Source organism: Pollachius pollachius, assembly GCF_949987615.1.
Source record: "Pollachius pollachius genome assembly, chromosome: 8".
Lineage (NCBI taxonomy): Eukaryota > Metazoa > Chordata > Actinopteri > Gadiformes > Gadidae > Pollachius > Pollachius pollachius.
This window is the reverse complement of record NC_136941.1, coordinates 5,909,785-5,928,894: the sequence shown is the minus strand read 5'-3', so window position 1 is coordinate 5,928,894 and position 19,110 is coordinate 5,909,785. Positions and strand designations below refer to the sequence as shown.

Below are 19,110 nucleotides of genomic sequence, written 5' to 3'. Positions count from 1 at the left end.
GCAATGTTAGTTATTGTATTGGCATCCAGGTTTTTTTGTACATGTTGTGTTAAGTAATTTATGCTGAAATTATTTGTCATGATAGGAAGATGTTGTGTTTGAACGTCCACTGAGAATTTCAGGTGAGACGTGGCAAAACAAAGTTTTTGCAACTGCCACTGCGTTTTTTCACTCTCTCTCAAACTCACACACACAACCGATATTTTCTAATACAAGAGATTACGCTTCGGCAACATAAACTTCTTTACCGCAAAAAAATTGCGGTGAAGTTGAGCGATTAATGTTATTTTTCAAAATCCTGGACCAACGATGTGAATGGTCCAACTTTTCCACACAATCTCCTCAACTTTTTCCACACTGAACTCTGGTTCTGTCTCAGAACCAGACTGGATGTTTCAGACTTCAATTTATGAACACTCGACTGAAGCATTACTGTCTCTCCTGAGAACACATAAGAAGCTTGACTGTTCCCCTTTCATGAGTTCCCCTGTGTAAACTAGACTAGGCTTTGTTTTATCACTCTCTAATGTAATACCAGGAGCTTGCTGAATCTGTGTGTGCATTGACTGTAGTTAGACTAACTAATCTTATATGATCTCATACCTTTTGCTGTAGAAAATTATTATATTTGTGTTACTTAATTGGCAGTGTCTTTTCCCTAAATGTTTTGTTTATTGCTAAATGTTATGTATTTCAGGAACTGTGATAATCCACACTGAAAATCCACACTTAAATTATCCACACTGAAAAAGGTCTTTCTTCTATATTTCATGATTGCCTGAAGAGTGTACTGGAAATTGGACGACCTTAAGAATTGAGCCAACCAAACTAATTAATAACTGGGGACAGGTAATTAGGGAAAGTCTAGTAACTTGTGAGAAATCGCAGATATCTGGAGAAAAGTGTCAACCATATGGTGTTATAAAATATAGAGCTGTTCGCTGAGAATTAGGTAAGAAGGATAGTTCACTGCTCAATGCAGCTTTGGAAGGAATGGTAGTCAATACATCTTCTTTAAAAATGGCCTATGAAATACCATGGAAACAATGTCACCCCTAATTAATTAAATGCTCACGGCACTTATTATTATAGTTGCTAGGATATTAGAAAAAAGAATCCCATGATTGCTAAGGCATATTTATTACCTAAGTCACAAAGTTGATTGATAAGGTATAGATTAAAAAACCCTTTTAAAATATGATTAATTTGAATGTAAGGTTATCCACTGACACTTCTTCAGATAAGATCATTTTTTTTATTATTCTCTGCTTCAAGTGGGCTTTTGTTTTAAATCAAAATGTTGCTAACAGGCTAATGCATGTCCAAGTGATTCACAAATAATCTCTTTTTAATAATACTGCTATCAGAAGGCAGTTAAACTAAATAGAAATGTATTTTATTAGAAATCACAATGTGGTTGTGGGGCATAAACAACAGGCCTAGTAGTTTAATGAAATGTAAGTGATTCAACATTAAGTTAACGTTGCTATGGCAACAGTAACTTAATGTTGAATAATTAAGAAGCCAGACTCTGCACTGGGACAACGGCACCAGTGAATTCAAAACTTTACGTCACACCCAGTTTAATCTGTGAAATTCCTATTTTACTAAAACATAGATCGAGAACAAATAAACGATACAGCAAACCATATCAGCTGACAGAATCGTTTATTAAAATAACCATAATAATCCTAAAAATGATAATTTTGGGGAGTGATTAACAGGGTACTTTCAGTGGGCGTTCGGAAAAAAAGTTCCTTCCTCGAATGTGTCGGCTCAGCTCTTTAGCGACAGAGTCGTTCGTTAACATATGGGGAGAGACACACACAGACCCTGCACTAGAAAGACTGGGACTGAATGAGATAAAGTGGTTTCCTCTGTAGAAAGACACTGCTTGGCTCCAGGCAGCTGTCACTCCTCTGGTTGTAGTCCTTTGCCCGCATTTGATCAGTGGTCATGCCCTCTGTGTGTGTGTGTGTGCGTGTGTGTGTGCGTGCGTGCGTGCGTGCGTCTGTGTGTGTGTGTGTGTGTGTGTGTGTGTGTGTGTGTGTGTGTGTGTGTGCGTGTGTGTGTGTGTGCGCGTGTGTGTGTGTGTGTGCGCGCACGGGTGTGTGTGCGTTTTGGTGTGCATCCATCTGTGAGCACGCATGTGCATGAATTCATTGCGGGGGAAGTGGAAACTCGAAAAAAGGAAAAACTAAATAGAGATTTGAGTTGACCATCGACCTGAAGAGGTCTGAACCTTCCAGTGTGTGGATGTTGAACCGGGCTGGAGTGTGTATCCATCCCTGAGTCCCCACTCAGGAGGTGAGGCGATAGAGAGAGGTGGAGCCTCCTATGCGGACCGCCTCACCTCCTTGCTCCCTCCTCCCTCCTCCGCACCCTTCATGTGGATGTCACCTCTCCGGGAGCAGAACAAAGCTATCTGGCCTGAGAGAGGAGGAGCTGGAGCAGCCCTGGTGCGGGTCCAGAAACTCAGCTTTATCCACCACCCCCACTCCATCCGACCACCCGCCACCTCCGTCCACCAGCCCCACCTCCGTCCACCACCGCCACCGCCCTTCCTCTTTCCCCCGAAATTCTGTCTCCCGGTTGGACCCAGATAAGGAGCTTGGCCAGGCTTGGCGTCGGCTCATAGATAAAACACACAGCTGAGGGGCTGAGGAGGGGCAAGGCATGTCCCAGAGGGATGGGGGGCACAGGGTGACCAGGCTGCCACTAATCTCCTAGAGCAACCAATTCTTCAACTTCTGTTCAACGGGGACAATATCCGCCTGTCCGTCACGGCTCTCAACTACAGCCACAGTCTCAGAGAGCTCTGAGCACAAGGAGATCACTGATTTGGGTGTGCTCAGAGTTTGGTGTGAGTGTTCTGTGTGTTACCAAAGCCATGACCCACCTAAAACTGGATCACAACCCATTTTGGGTCCCTTAGTCTTAAGAAATGCTGTCCTGTCCCTTAAGCTTTTCGCGTCAATTCCTGCTCCATTTTCCTGTGTGCCTTTAAAAACAATGATTCTATTTTTTGGGAGGGGGGGGGGTTGTGATTAAAATACAAAGCGAAATTCACTGTGTGTGTGCTTCGGGCTTTGGAGTACATATTTAGTCGTGTTTGCATGTCTAATGCTTACCCCTGTCTTAGAACAAAACATGCACATAGTATTTATCAAACCTTTTATACAAATTGACTATTATAATACATGCATGAATGGCAGAGTAGGGGTTGAGGCATCTTGCTCAAGGAGGCCTACAGTTATTCTGCCGATATTGGGGATCGAACCCAGTACCTTTTGGCTGGTAGTAGAATACCAAACCTCTTGTGCCTTGGTATTTTACTAGGTAATTGTCTGTAGCTACTGCTGTGTAAGAAAGGAAAACGAAAATTTTACAAATAAATGAAAATATTATTGTGAAGAAGTCCAGGCCCAACGGGTTCTGCTTGCAGTTATGGATATCCGATAATTTTAACACATAGCTGTGTCCTTTAATCAAGGAATCATTTACCTGTATCTAAATGCCTAATAGTGTTTCAGAATCCAATAGCAATCCTGCACGCATTTATGTAAGCTTTGGGGTTCAGCGCAGCTTCTTAATGTGCAGTTGTTCCAATATTGATTTGAGCAGCCTCATTTGGAAGTCGCTTTGGGTAAAACCATCTAGCAAAAACGTACTAAATGTAAATCCTGGCATCCAGAGAGATTTTTTCAGAGAGAGAGAGAGAGAGTGAGAGAGAAAGAGACATGAAACACACACACACACACAAGGTAGTGGTAGAAGTATTTTAATGGTCAGCAAACAGGCAGAACTGGCCAAGGGAAGACACTGTTCTGCATCCAAAACGAAGAACAGAAAAACTGTAAAAATGAGATAGAATAAAGAATGATAGGGCTGGGGGGTGGCAGGGGGGGCACAGGCATGCAGAGTTGTAACCTCATTGTGCCACTTTTATTTTTGAAGGACGACTAGAGAAGTGTGCGTGAGGCCAGGGGAAGTGAGGATGGGGCCGGCGGCCATGACGGTTCTGAAAGCCACTATTGAAAGTAAGTTGAGCCAAACTGGAGTCTAACAAAGCTTCAAAAAGTTGTGTGACTCGTCACTGGGTTGGTGTGCGCATATCACAAATACACACACCGATCTTGCATATATGTGTGTATATATGTGCATATATATGAGGAGCTGAAGCAGAGTGTGTCTCTCCCAGAGTCCGTGTTGTTGGGTTAGTAGTGTTCGATGTAGCGGTTCAGCAGGTAAGAGTCAGGCCGGCGGGCCGCGGTTGCCGTGCGTGTCGTAGCTAAGGACCACAACGATGACTTGCAGGAGAAGTCTAGACAGTCGAAGTTCAGTAGGCCTGGAGCCCATTAGGTCAGAATACCCACCAGGGGTGCTGGGCAGGGCAGGACCACCCCACCCCAACCCATCGCACCCTACTGCCCTGTGTCTATTGCACAATACCATCCATCGTGTGTTTCAGTGTTGGAGTGCGTCTGACTTAACAGAGTGTGGTTGATCAGAGGTGGGAACCAGCCTCGCTGTCTGTCCACTTCCTCCCGAGGCCTGGACCTCTGTCCTTGTATCTACGCCGCCTCCCCCCTTCCACTGCTCCCTCTCTCCCTCCATCCCTCCCTCCCTCGATGCGCAGCCACTGACAAGAGAGACCATCATGGAGTATCTCTCTCTCCCTCCCTCCATCCCTCCCTCGATGTGCAGCCACTGACAGAGAGACCACCACGGAGCATCTCTCTCTCCTCCTCGCTCTCTCTCTCTCCCTCCCTCCATCCCTCCTTCTGTGTGCAGCCACTGACAGAGAGACCACCACGGAGCATCTCTCTCTCTCTCTCCCTCTCTCTCTCGCCGCCTCACATGGTGTAGGCCACCCAGTAGATCACGTTGACCACGGCGAAGGTGAAGGGGAAGACGGCGCGGGCGTAGATGTCGATGGTGTCCGCGTCGATGGGCTTGCAGACGCACTTGCCGCAGCACTTATTGTCCTCCTCGCACTCCTCCGGCTGCCGGGACCGCCTCCTCCTCTGGGGCTCGGCGTCCTCCCCGGCCCCGCCCCCACCTCCTTCCATGGGGCTGTCCGTGCCCGGGCGCTGGCTGCGGCCGTGGCGGTTGGAGATCAGGACCCCCTGGTTCATGCCGGTGACGGACAGGGAGAACAGGACCATGGCCTGCTTGCCGTTCTTCACGATGGACTAAGGAAGGGGTGGGAGGAAGGGAGGGGGGAGGGACCAACAGAGGGAGGGAGGGAGGGACAAACAGAGGGAGGGAGGGAGGGACAAACAGAGGGAGGGAGGGAGGGAGGGAGGGACAAACAGAGGGAGGGAGGGAGGGACAAACAGAGGGAGGGAGGGAGGGACAAACAGAGGGAGGGAGGGAGGGACAAACAGAGGGAGGGAGGGAGGGAGGGAGGGACAAACAGAGGGAGGGAGGGAGGGAGGGAGGGAGGGAGGGAGGGACAAACAGAGGGAGGGAGGGAGGGAGGGAGGGAGGGAGGGACAAACAGAGGGAGGGAGGGAGGGAGGGACGGAGGGAGGGACAAACAGAGGGAGGGAGGGAGGGACAAACAGAGGGAGGGAGGGAGTTAGGGACAGAGGGAGGGAGGGAGGTACAGAGACGGAGGGAGAGAAGGAGGGAGGGACAAACAGAGACAGAGGGAGGGACAAACAGAGATGGAGGAAGGGAGGGAGAGAAGGAGGGAGGGAGGGAGAGAAGGAGGGAGAAACAAACAAACAGAGAAAGGGAGCAAGGGAGGGACATGCAGAGACAGAGAGGCTCAAGTCAGGTCAATTTGACTGTGGGACACTGTTTGACTGTGTCTGGCTCTTAATCACAGTTGCAGTCAAAGGGCTTCACGGGTCCTCATTATACGATGCCATCGTTTGGGGTGACAAGCAAAAGCTCAGGGGAAGAAGCCTTGAGAATTAACAAAGCAGAAAGATCCCTCCTTTCAGAGATGTTTAGGAGTACTCTGCTTCACTGTTTATCACATTTGATCGCTTTAAATACAACGATGTGCAGAACAAATACTGGGCCAGTGCTATTTACTGGCATGGTTGGTTGCTGGAAACCAGAGTTATATTCCTATTATTCAGAAAATAGATGAAAGACAAGATACACACGTATGCAAGTGAAGCCGTGACTCTAAATCAAATTTTCAGTGGTATACCAAAGGGAATATAAGCAGGGGATAATTCTTTACAAAACAAGCTCTACAAGTCCAAATGCAAGCATGACTGTTTTCTTTAAGATAAATATTTGCATTTTCATGCTTTATTATAGAGTTAGATAGAGAGGAAGGTATGGTAGATAGAGGGGAGGACATGCAGCAAATGACCAGGGGAAGGATTCAAACCCGGGTCGCTGTGTTCAGGACTGTGCCTACATGGTACCCGCTGTAGGCCCCGGGGCGCCCCCACATGGTTGTTTTCTTGTTTCCCTGTTTTTTTGTGCTCCCCCTTACCTCAGAGCCCAGCTTGTTGGCCTTGGTCTTGGCCTTCTCCTTGAGTCTGTAGTCGGCGTTGTAGTGCGCGAAGGCGTACTCGATGAGTGCGGCGAACACGAACACGTAGCAGATCCAGAAGTACACGTCCAGCGCCTTGATGGCCGACGCCCGCGGCAGCGAGGAGCGTGCGCTCACCATCAGCGTTGTCATGGTGAGCACCGTGGTGATCCCTGCAAAATGCAAACATGTTAGCCCGATGGTAATCATGCTAACGTCAATCAGCCTAATGCATATGTACTATAGTGCTAATTGGGTGAATGCTAATGCTATTGCTAATTAGGGCTGTGCTAATTAAATAACGCTAATTGGGAATGAATGTACCCAGGATAGTTAGCATTAGCGTTATCATTAGCTCACTAATTCATCAGATTCCACAAAGCCAAGATGGAATAAAACAGAGCTGTTACCTAGTGACACCCTCGCAGGGACGGCTGTCTGGCTGATCCAGAAGGAGACCCAGGACATGGCCACCAGCAGTATAGAGGGCATGTACGACTGGATAATATAGACGCCCCGGTTACGTCTGAGTTCAAAGCGAAGGCTGAGCCGTGGAAATCGCCCCGCTATAAAACAACAATAATTAACACAACAAATATTACAAAATTGACACTTAACAAAGAATTGTACTGTTGATATCCTTGAAGCTCTTCATGTATTTTAAAAACAAGCTAATTAACTTTGATTTCATCCATAAATAGAAGATAAAACCAGAATCAAACGAATGTCTAAATAATTCATCAGTAATTCTTCAACGAAAATATCCGCAGACAAAAGAAAATAGTTTGGCTGACAAAAAATGATGTAATGCAACCAATGCAATCCAACTTTATTTCCCGAAAATCTTGAGAAAAATCTCTTAGCTGCTGGCTTGTGCCCTAAGTGGCCGGAAGAAACAAGACAGAACGGAGCACTGTACATCCCTTCACAACGCCTTAGCCTGATCCCGCCCGCCCCCTGCAGTAAGCCTCATACACATAATGCATTCTGTCTCTGCAAAGGATATGACATATAGACCAAGGGAAGCGTCTTCTAAAGAGGAACGATCCCACTTCAAAAGGAATCTGCACTCATTCAACAGTTGTGCTCAGAACACACAAAAAAATATAGAAAAAAGTAAAAAGTAGAAAATACAACTCAATGGCAGGGAACATATTTTGTTAAATACATTCTGTGATAAGAACGCCACTTTGAGGTTACATTTAAGGGATCATTTTTTGGGGAGCTCACCGGATTTGAAGTTAAGCATTTCTGTGACAAAGCGGTAGTCCGTGATGGTGAACTGGGACAGTTCCAGTTTGTCCAGGCCGTGGATGTGTCTCTGGCTCTCTGACCAGTGGTAGACGATGTCCTCTGAGGAGTAGCCGTCTTGAGACACACACACACACACACACACACACACACACACACACACACACACACACACACACACACACACACACACACACACACACACACACACACACACACACACACACACACACACACACACACACACACAAACACACACACACACACATCATATATATAGCCATACATATATATCCACACACACATATACACATACACATCATCATACAAATAAACAGAGATATGCAAACACACACATCATATATAGCCATACAAACAAACACATAGATATGCAAATATACATACAAACACACACACCCACACACACAAATACACACACACAAACACCAAGTGAGAGAGCAGGACAGAAAACAACACTTTTAGGGTATTGATCACAACACAGCGGTGTCTTCTGAGTCTCAAAGCTCATTTAACCAGACTCCTCTCTCTCTTACTAAGCTTTGCTACTACAACGTTTGAACGGATCAATGCGGGGTCTCGTCAAAGCGAGAGCTTTGACGAGACCCCGCATAGATCCGTTCAAACGTTGTAAATCCTGAACCAGCTAAACGGCCAAAATACGCGTGAAGCGATAGGGCTAGGGTTCCCATATGAATCGTGTTCTATAGTCGTTTGTCTTCCAAGCTTTGACTTATTAGTGTGTAGTGTCGAGCAGCCAGATAGGATGGCAGCAGAAGACTGAAACAGGAAGAGCCTTTATTTGTGTACGTAACTAGTGACTGGCGTCCAAAAGAGAACGACAAAAACATAAAGCCATGAAGAGTCCTGTAGAAGACACTTTGATGTAGCAAACCCTGATTGTGTTTCTCGTTTTTGCCTTCTTTGGTACTACTCTTGTATGCAAAGCCACTTTGTCTTATTTTTGCGGCTGCGATGTGTGCGGGGCCAACTGATTAATGGATGTTTATTGTTTCTGCGGGCGAGATTTAATTGATGATCGGAAACATCTATGCAAATAAAGTTAAGCAAAAACAGCGAAACATCCTGCTTGCATTAGTGTCTTACAAGTGACTATGAACAGACAGAATAAATCAGAAACATAGAACAGGAAGAGAAAGATGTAGCCATGAAAAGTGAAACTTTCCTGTTCCATTAGTGGGGTACTTCAGTGACTATCAACCAATAGAAGTGGAGAAGTGGGGCGGACTCACAGCTCTCGAGGTCCAGCATGCACTCCTGTTCGTCCATGGGGTACTTGGTCAGGTCCATGTCACAGGCCACCGTCGACGTGATGCTGGGGAGGGAGAACCTTAGGATCACGCTTACTGTGATGGGTGGTCCTTTATATCTTAAAGGTGCCGTAGGTAAGATTAAAGCGCGGATGATTTGAGTGTAATTGATTCAAAATGTCTCCCAGCTGAAGCTTCTTGGGTTTGATGCTCAATGAAGAGGATTTGCTCTGTACGGTCTTTTAATGTGGTGGTTTGATTTCACTTTGGAAATAAGCGTTTCAAGGGCTGACCTCCACCAGGATGTTTTATGTTTTGTAACCCGAAGTCAAATTAAATCACGTCAATGTCAGCACTACCTTTACACACACAGGACTCCCTAACCCCGGCCGACCTGGTCCTAAATCACATGAATGTCGAAAGAAATACTACTGTACTGCTATCAGAACTAAGAAACGACAACGTCAACAGAATACAAGTCAAACTCAATAAATAACAATGTGCATCCTCCTCCCTCTCTCCAGCCCCACAAGCCTCTCTCTCTCTCTCTCTCTCTCTCTCTCTCCCCCCCCTCCCCCGTCAATCTCTCTCTCTGTCCTCCTCTCTCTCTCTATCTCATTCTAGCTCGCTCTCTCTCTCTTTCTCCCCCTTTCTCCCTCTCTCCAGCTCTCCATCCCTCTCTTCCTCCCCTCCTGTCTCCCTTCTTTCTCTCCCTCTCTCTCCATCTCTCTTTCTCTCTCTCTCTCTCTCCCTCCACCCCCCCCCCCCTCCCTCCCTCTCTCTCTCCCTCCCCTCTCCACCCCCACCCCTCCAGCCCAGCGGGCGGGGGGGGGAGTGCCCACCGGCTACTGTAGAGGATGACCCCGTCGGGCTGCAGGCGGATCAGCTTGTTCTCCACGGTGACGTCGTGGAACCAGGCCGACTTGGCGTTGACGATGAAGGTGTCGGGGAGCCACAGCTTGTCGACGAAGCGGCTGTCCAGCCCCAGCGTCTTGTTGGTGTGGTTGTAGGCCAGCCGGTCGTCCCGCCAGCTCTGCCGCAGGAACACCGTCATGGTGTAGTCCTGCCGGAGGGGGGTTGGGGGGGAGAGGGTGAGGGGTAGGACAAGGCGGGAGTGTTTGTACACGCGCACGGACACACACACACACACACACACACACACACATAGCCACTCTCACGGTCACAACATGCAGGACATTGGGAATGGGGAAACCTATTTCGTTTTTTTGGTTAAGATCTTACCGGCCAAAATAATCATAATAAATGTGAAATACTGAGCTGATGAGTTGCAAGGTCTAAGAAAGGATAACATTATTCCTCTAAAAAATAATCACCATCAAATCATCATCTTGCGATTCAGCAAACAATATATTGGTGTCCTTAAGAGGGCCTTTTCAGGGTGAAGCGTTCCTGTGCTAAACTTCCAATGACACACTGTATGGAAACACCGACGCGGGGTACTTTACCATGTTGGCCTCTGAGATGTGGTCAATGCTGGCCACCTCAATAGCCATGGCCACATTCACCGGTGGGCCTGCAGAGAGAGGAGTGAGACAAACAGCACCAGGCCCTATCCCCTCCCCCCAAAAGCATGTGATGTTCTCCTGATGTAGGACTCTAACTTACAACCCCAAGGTGCCCAAGGGCCCCTTTCGAGATTGCAATCAACTAAGTTGACCATGCTAAGCTAGTGAGGGGGGCGGCAGCATTACAATCACAGATAAAAACAGGAGCTCTAGCATCTAATGGACTGGCCACAGTGCATTCCAACACAATGGGTGTCGTTTTAAAGATGTGCACTAGGCCGTGTGATTAGCATGGGTTTGCCTTGGATGCTGGATGTTGGAGCATGACTGACGCGGCGCAGAAAGGCTATTTCTACATGGACATTAAAGAATCACACACCGTTCGACCGTTTATCCCATAACCACTCCTACTCCAAAGGGGGCTTTTTTGGACGCTTTAAGTGCCAGCTAATTTACGACGGCAGATTGATTCGAAGTCAAGGTCGATGGCACCGACTAGAGAGCGTGTCAAGGCACCATAACTCATGGTTCCCTCTCTCTCGTTCTGGCGGCAAGCTACTGCTACGCTTTGGCAGAGAACCATTTTTCAAAATAAAAGTTAAAGAGTAGACATTTAATTCAATTGGAGGAATAATTCACAAACATTTAGTGATTATTCAGGTGAAACAATTATGGGATATAGGTCGAAAGGGGGAACTGCCCAAACATTTCTGTGTGATTCTTTATTGGCCATTAATACCCCTGTCGGGGTGCTAACTGTCATATTATCATTGACACTGATGTTGCTACCTTACCACGGCCACATTAATAATGCGGGAACACAAAAAGAAAACCACACAATGCATCGCGAGGGGATGGGGTGTGTGTGACGGCGTGTTTCACAGCGAGATGGTTTGAGAGTGACGATGGTGGGGTCAGCCTTTTCAACCTGGTGCTCAGCTGAGTTAAGCTGTGAGATTGAGAAATCTAACACTGTGGACATTGGATGTCTCACATTTGGCTGCCATTCTTAGCAAAGTCTCCAGCAGGTCCCCATGAGAGTCTTAACCCCCCTTACGACCCCGTAAGGGTACTCTCCACACATTAACTCTGTCTCTCTCCCTCTCTCATTCAAGTCTTGTTTTAGTACATTTTTCATGAGAAAAAAAGGATTAAGCTTGTGTTGTCAATACGGTTTACATATCAAGACTCTCAAACCGGACTTAAGTTTTTCCACGGGCCTGCGGAGTATTTGAGTTATGCTAAGGATGGCCGTAAATGCGATGGCGTTGAAATGCAATCCAGTGCCACGAGCCGTAGATCTCATACTCACCTCCTATCCCAGGGCGAAAATTTCTCGCATAGCCCTTCATTAATTCATCCAGGTTAGGCAACCAGGATATTTCAATGCCTGAACCTACATAGTCCCCAATGTCATTCAGCATGGCCCTATAGGGGGGAACACACACACACACAGGCACCTTGAGCTGTCTGCCGACCACAGGAAGAGACTGAAGAAGGTGAGTAAGAATACACAGTGATTCAGTCACTTAGACAGTATAAAAGTGGCATTGAACTTGGTCTTCAACAACACAATTGGATCGTGGCATGTAACATACTTTTCAAGTTCTAACATATGACAAAATTATATTTTTGAGGGGGAATCTGTGAAATATGCAGGCCTATATATATTGTGACAGACCTTAAACATTGCGTAATGCTTCAACCTATATAAACATCATGAACCCATGTGAACCTTAAAAGTGCCTATAAATAAAATTCTCTGACCACTAGGGGGCAGCAGTTCACCCTAAAATGATGCGCCAGATAAGATGAGCACATAAGAGTTGACTGGAATACAGTCGGGAGGAGAAGTAAATTCTGCAGCAGTTCCTTGGATAGAATAGCTTCTAAACCTGTGAGGAATGGCTTGTTATAATGATGAATATGCTTCTATTAACTTATAATTGGGGTTTGTACAGCATAAATCTCATAACAACCACAACAACTCATAAGTTAACAATGACAATGATAGGTAGAAACAGAACAATGGTTTAGTATTTAGGTTTTTTAATATCTACACATCTTTCTGGTATATCTATGGCTAACAGTGATAGTATCTTCACATCTGGATAGAATAGACTACTTAGAACAGCTACTTCATATTCTAAATGTAAAGTTCAACTTATAAATGTACGACTGCACATTACTACTACCATTAATACCATTAGTAGCCTTCTACTTCAACAAAAACCACTTCTACTACATTATTATATAAGATTGTTTCTATGCACTACAATATTGCTAATAATAATTATGTAATTTCCCATTTAAAATAAGCTGTTTATGGCAAGGCTTATTTTTAGTCAGTGAATTGTTATAATTTTGTACTGAATTTCTAGTGGCATGTTGGAGCTCTCTGGAATTTTGGAAGTAACATGAATAATTTAATTCATTTTAATTGCTTATGTAAATTGCGGTTTGCCCCTTCTCTGTTTTAGTTTTCAAAATAGGAGTAGATTTTCATTGAAATGAGCTTATTATGCATTCACTACACACTGCCAAAAAACAGCCTAATGAAAAACATGCTGTTAAACACAACCAAATTGGTTCTAATAATGGAGGTTTCTACTCTGCATCCTGATTAAAGTGGGCACCTTTGTGTTTCCTAACCCAGTCTAAGCCACACTTCTGCTCCTCTAGATCATTCATCTTCATTAGTTCCATCTCTGGAGACCCATATTTGCGATAATGTCCCATGTTTACCAACCAGTATAAACAAGCAGGCCGGAGCAAAGACACACAGAACCGCAGAATCCTCCCAAACTAGAGCAGGAGCTCATTGGCGTTTTACTTTGTAATCAATTTGTATTTGGGTTATTCAGTAAGCACTTCCTGTTGTCTCTCCTACACTGACACCCCCCCCCCCCCCCACACACACACACACACACACACACACACACACACACACATTAACATTAACATTAACGTAAATTAATTATACAGTGAGTTTAAGAATTTTAAGATGGACATTTAAAATTGGCAGGGAAATGGTCATTCATTCCAACTGAGGCAATATAAATAATGTCATTATTATAAATATTATTGTTCAATTGTATTCATTTTCTCTTATTTGTATTTATATCATCTGTCTTCTCCTGTTTTTTTGTTGTTGCTACCTTTATCCCCTTTCTTTGCTTAATAAAGTGCTATCTTAAAACTGTCAAATTAGACGGTCAGCACCTTTAGAAACACCTTTTGTTCTCCGCTAGTATAGGACCACAAATAAGTAGCTATGGAGAAACCCGTCTTCCATGAGTCACTTCCACAAAGTCCTCCGTTAGAACCTCAACAGACTTTGTGGGTGTATTTGAAACGTTTTTGGTGAGGACTATTTAAACAGTCTGTTTGGGGACCCCTGAAGCTGTCTATGTGGGGACCTTTGAAACAGTCTTTAATGTATTTTGAAACAGTCTGCGTGGGGACTTTTGAAACAGTCTGCGTGGGGACTTTTGAAACAGTCTTTGTAATGGCTTTTGAAACAGTCTGTGCAGACCTCTGAAACAGTCTTTGTAATGCCTTTTGAAACAGTGTGTATGGACCTCTGAAACAGTCTTTTTAATGTCTCTTTGAAACAGTCTGCGTGGGGACTTTTGAAAACAGTCTTTATAATGCCTTTTGAAAAAGTCTGCGTGGGGACTTTTGAAACAGTCTTTATAATGCCTTTTGAAACAGTCTCGGCTGCTGCCTGCACAGTCAGCCAGAAGGCCTTGTCTCTCCAGTCACAGCTAGAGTAGATAAACAGCAGGTGGCGATCAGGTGTGCAATCCCTTGGTGGAATAAACCACTGACTCAGCCACTGACGCATATTAGGCAGGGTGCCGTGCATCGCCTGGAGCAGCGTTTCAGGGATAAATGTGTAACCAGATACAAAATGTCTGAGAATATCTTGGATCAAACCGGCAAATAGACTGATCCTAACGCATTTATTTCTTAGTATGTATATAATACCCTTAGTTTGAAAGTATAGGTTAGTAGGTAATGTTTCGCGAATACACATTATAAAGTTGCATACCGTTTTTAACCATGTGGTATGAAAGATATTCATTAGCACAAACATAATTATTATTGTCTAATATTTCAGATGTGATATTTTGAAACAGTTCAGGGCTTATTTTGTCTTCATAACACATTTTTACTTTGAAAATAGATATCACAGATTGAATACATTTCATTACTTTCCCCACTGGATATCACGATAATAAGCAGATAACACATTTGCAGTTTTTGCAACCAACGGTAGGTAATTTGCTGAAAGTAGACTAGCACTGCTTAATGTGTTTCTAACTGACCTTGATAATGACACAACTATTTGGGATGAGTTCCTATTGAAGTAAATGGTACAGAGAAACAAGGGTAGCACTTTGTGGCCCACTGAAAGGGTCCATTGCTACTCCTGTTCATGTAACAGATAAGGCCGGCTGAGTGGGAAAGTGTGGTAATTATATTCTGAGGTTTGGGGGAAAGTAAACTCACAAGCAAAGTATAAAAAGAGAAAGTCGCAGTGTGTGTGTGTGTGTGTGTGTGTGTGTGTGGTGTGTGTGTGTGTGTGTGTGTGTGTGTGTGTGTGTGTGTGTGTGTGTGTGTGTGTGTGTGTGTGTGTAGGGGTATTTTTTTTAAAGAATGATTAAAAAAATAAAGTAAACTGTTTAAAGTAGCTGATGCCTCCCTCCACATAGAACCCATATCCTCGCTATACACCATCCTGATCTGGTGAGTTCACATTCTGTTTCCCTCTGCAGAACAGTCTGTCCTGGATGCTGTTGAAAGCATTTTCCACAAACTTTGATCGAAATGCACAGAATTTTGATGATAATAGATGTACCAAATCCTGCACAGAAGGCTGTTCCTATGAGGAGAATATGTTTTTGTTTTACTTCCAACCAGAATACGCAAGAGCGAAGAGAGTGTCATTCTGATTTGGTGTTTTGAACAATGTCAGGCTGCAGCCATCTTTTGAAATCAATTAGTGCCGAGCTGAGGCAGGACTGAGTTGCAAAACGCAAATCATGAATTTCTGGACGGTCTCACAAGGATACTGAGAACCCCAAAGAAGGCTTGTGATAAAACACCTTGTTGGACTGCATTACATGGCCCAAGATGTATCACTGAGAACAGCAGACTGCGTTTCTGACACAATATTGATGTCCAAGTTGATATTTTGTGACTGGATGGGATGATGTTTGTTTTCGGTATAATATTCATATTAGAAAACTGTCATAACACTTACACTCAACAGACACACTCATTACATGAACATGATGATGAAACAAACAATCATTCATTAGTCATTCAGCCTTGTCATATCACAATACGGTATTGCCTGTATTGTGATATGACAAATCCAAGTCAATGTCATGGTATTCTTTCAGGTCACGTTATAATAATGTGATATGCAATGTGAAATCAATACGTTGCCATGCTTGATTCAATCAAACCGTGACTAAAGCTCAAATATATGAATATGAATATGAACTCAGGCCTATGATCAGTAACACAACTTTTGTAATCATGAAAAATGTCTTTATCTCATGGTCAGATTGAAGTCTCTAATGTACCTCAGAGAGCTGGTGGTGAGGCTGGATCGGGAACAGCATCAACACTGAAGTAAGTCAACGAGGTGAGTCACTCCCATCACTTGGGTACACAATGTGGCACTGGGGGTTCAGTGATGACTGAAGAAGCACTTTAATACAACTGTAGCATGCAAAATAGTCATCTGCATTATACGTGATTTTGTGTGTGTGTGTGTGTGTGTGTGTGTGTGTGTGTGTGTGTGTGTGTGTGTGTGTGTGTGTGTGTGTGTGTGTGTGTTTGTGTGTGTGTGTGGTGTGTGTGCACTGCTGTTTTGTAAATGAGCCAATCAGAGATGGCTGCTACACATAGCATGCATGAGTTGAACTGGGACATCTGGAATGAGGTGTCGACTTAATATCCCAATGACGCTTTACTTCAACCCTCTTTTACGCACAAAAACACACACACACGCACTCACACAAACCAAAACAACCAGCTCGGTTGATTGCATTAAAAAAATATTTTGATTCATAGCATAAACTGATCATATATGTAGGGGGGCTATCCTGATTGTGTGTGGGGGTTGGGACTGTCACACGCAGGAAAATATGAGTGAAATAATTGAGTGACCTAATGCTAAGCTGAGACATTATGCGAATTTTTTCATTTGTATGTAACCTATGCAGATTTAGTTTATTTAGTGACGTAACCCACTAGGGACGATTTTCACACTACCACGGTTATATCTCTGTTATAATTTTAAATCCGTATTCATTTTGATTGTTTAAATATGTCTGTTTATTGTCTTATGTTATCGGTCCTGTAAGGTGAGGTTAGTCACCAACACGCGACACGAGGCTCCGAGGTCACCTTACTTTACCGAGGCTTTGGAGAGAATAACATTTTAACGACGTAAGCCATGTAGGCAAACACAAAAGCGTTACAACAATCCCTCACAGCTCACTTAATGCTTTACGCTAATAGGTGATAAGTATTGATCACGAGTAAGTGAAGCTTCACCTGTAAAGAAAGCACACGCGGTTATCACGTCTCACCTGGTGAAGATGTTTCCAGCGAACACGACCAGGGCGAGGCTCGACAGCAGAAAAGTTAGGGTCCCCATTCCCCCCGAACCTACTGCTTGCCAAAACTTTCCCCCGTATCGATATTGGCTCTCAGAAGCACATCGAAGGAGGAGAGGCGCACGCACGTTCACGTTCACCACAGCGTCTGCGCTCCCGGTCAACCGTAGCGCGGAGGAGCGGAAAGTAAACTGGAGCGACGACTCCTCTGACCCATGTTCCGATAGCGCTCTGCGCTCCGCGCGCGCCGACGCGCCTCGCTACTCCCCGGGTCCAGGCGCACCGCGAGGACGCGGGGACGGTGGAATCGGAGGAAGAGGAGAGGGAAGTTGCTCCGACGGAACAATAGTTGTCTTATAAACGCAACTCACACTCGTTTGGATTCCCAGCATAGAGAGGAAAAGAGAGGAGAGAGAGAAAAGGGATGGTAGGGTAGAAAGAAAGAAAAGACAGAATGTGTGTGTGTTTGTGTGTGTGTGTGTTTGAGAGAGAGAGAAGAGGGGAGTGTGATAGTGTGTGAGATGAGAGGGAGGGAGAGAGAGAGAGAGAGAGAGAGAGAGAGAGAGAGAGAGAGAGAGAGAGAGAGACTCTAATCTCCCTATCTCCGGGTTGCCTGCTTTTGAGCAAATGTCAGACTTAATCACGTACACGCAGAGAGGACTCGTGTCCGTGCGACACCGCGGCTGGAGGACAATTGTATTATTATGTAAGGTTTTACACGTTGCGATCCTCGCCATTAACTTAAAAGCCCAAGTGCCTGCGGTGTATCTGCGCGTCATTTAATGCCGTGGCCCAAAACAGGCTTCGATCCCACAACTTCAGAACATAAAAACATTTATCTGTTGTCTCCGATAGCAGTTTTTTATTTTATGTTACTCATTGAAGTGCTATAAAGTTAGTTGAGGAGGTTGCAACTTATATGAACTATAGGCCTCATTAAAGAAAAGCTTGTTCTAATTTCCTATTAATTAGTGCGTCCCCGTCGTTTAAACCCCCCGAACCTCGACTGCGAGTGTGTGTGTGTGTGTGTGTGTGTGTGTGTGTGTGTGTGTGTGTGTGTATGCCCGCGCGCATGAGTGTGTGTGATGTTCTATACAGCAGCCAGAGTGGACCTGCTACTGCCTTTTCCCGCGGGAGGGAGGGAGGGCGGAAGTGACTCAGATCCAAACCCACCGTCTCTACCTCCCCCGGGACGTTCCGCTTGGATTTCGCGGTCCTTCGCAGTCCTTTGATATTAAGATTGAAGTAACCTATAAAAAACCCACACGCCACCACGTAGGCCCACTGAATGGAAGATATGGCTTCCTCTACCCCCTCCCCTCCACGCACCTCCCATGTTTTATTCACTCCGCGCGTGTCCACCCGTCTATCTGCCTTTTTCTCCTCCCATGGTGCCTTTCGCCTGTCCCATGCATACGTCTTATATCACTGCTTCTCTCGTGCGCCGCGCGCTCTCCCACGACTATCCATCACTACTAACGCGTAATCCCCGGCGCCCACACACCACACGGCGCATGCGCACGTACATACGCGCGCGTACAGTAGGTACAAACACACGTATAGACACACACACATGCGCACAGGCACACGCAAACACGTGCACACACACGTGCATATACACATCGCAGGCATCAGTGCATGCACCCCACAACCTATCCACTTATACCCCCCCCACACACACACACACACACAAACACACACACACACACACACACACACACACACACACACACACACACTCAAGAACGCAGGCACCCACTCAAACATATAAACACACAAATCCCCCATCTACACACAAACACACACACACAAACACACACACACACACACACACACATACACACAAACACACAGGCACAAACACACACACACACACACACACACACACACACACACTCACACGC

The 19,110-nt window shown here is 45.2% G+C and overlaps 1 protein-coding gene across 1 annotated transcript; it reads right to left on the bottom strand.

The window, feature by feature from the left end:
- Positions 1–4,856: 4,856 nt before the first annotated feature.
- On the bottom strand, positions 4,857–17,247 carry gabrd (gamma-aminobutyric acid type A receptor subunit delta; the record flags this gene model as incomplete). The annotated part of the gene is made up of 9 exons (XM_079742105.1): positions 4,857–5,195; positions 6,464–6,675; positions 6,913–7,068; positions 7,733–7,870; positions 9,025–9,107; positions 9,885–10,105; positions 10,509–10,576; positions 11,881–11,996; positions 17,180–17,247. The coding sequence occupies 9 exons, from the start codon at positions 17,245–17,247 to the stop codon at positions 4,857–4,859; spliced, it is 1,401 nt and encodes a 466-aa protein (XP_079598231.1).
- Between the last annotated feature and the right edge of the window lie 1,863 nt (positions 17,248–19,110).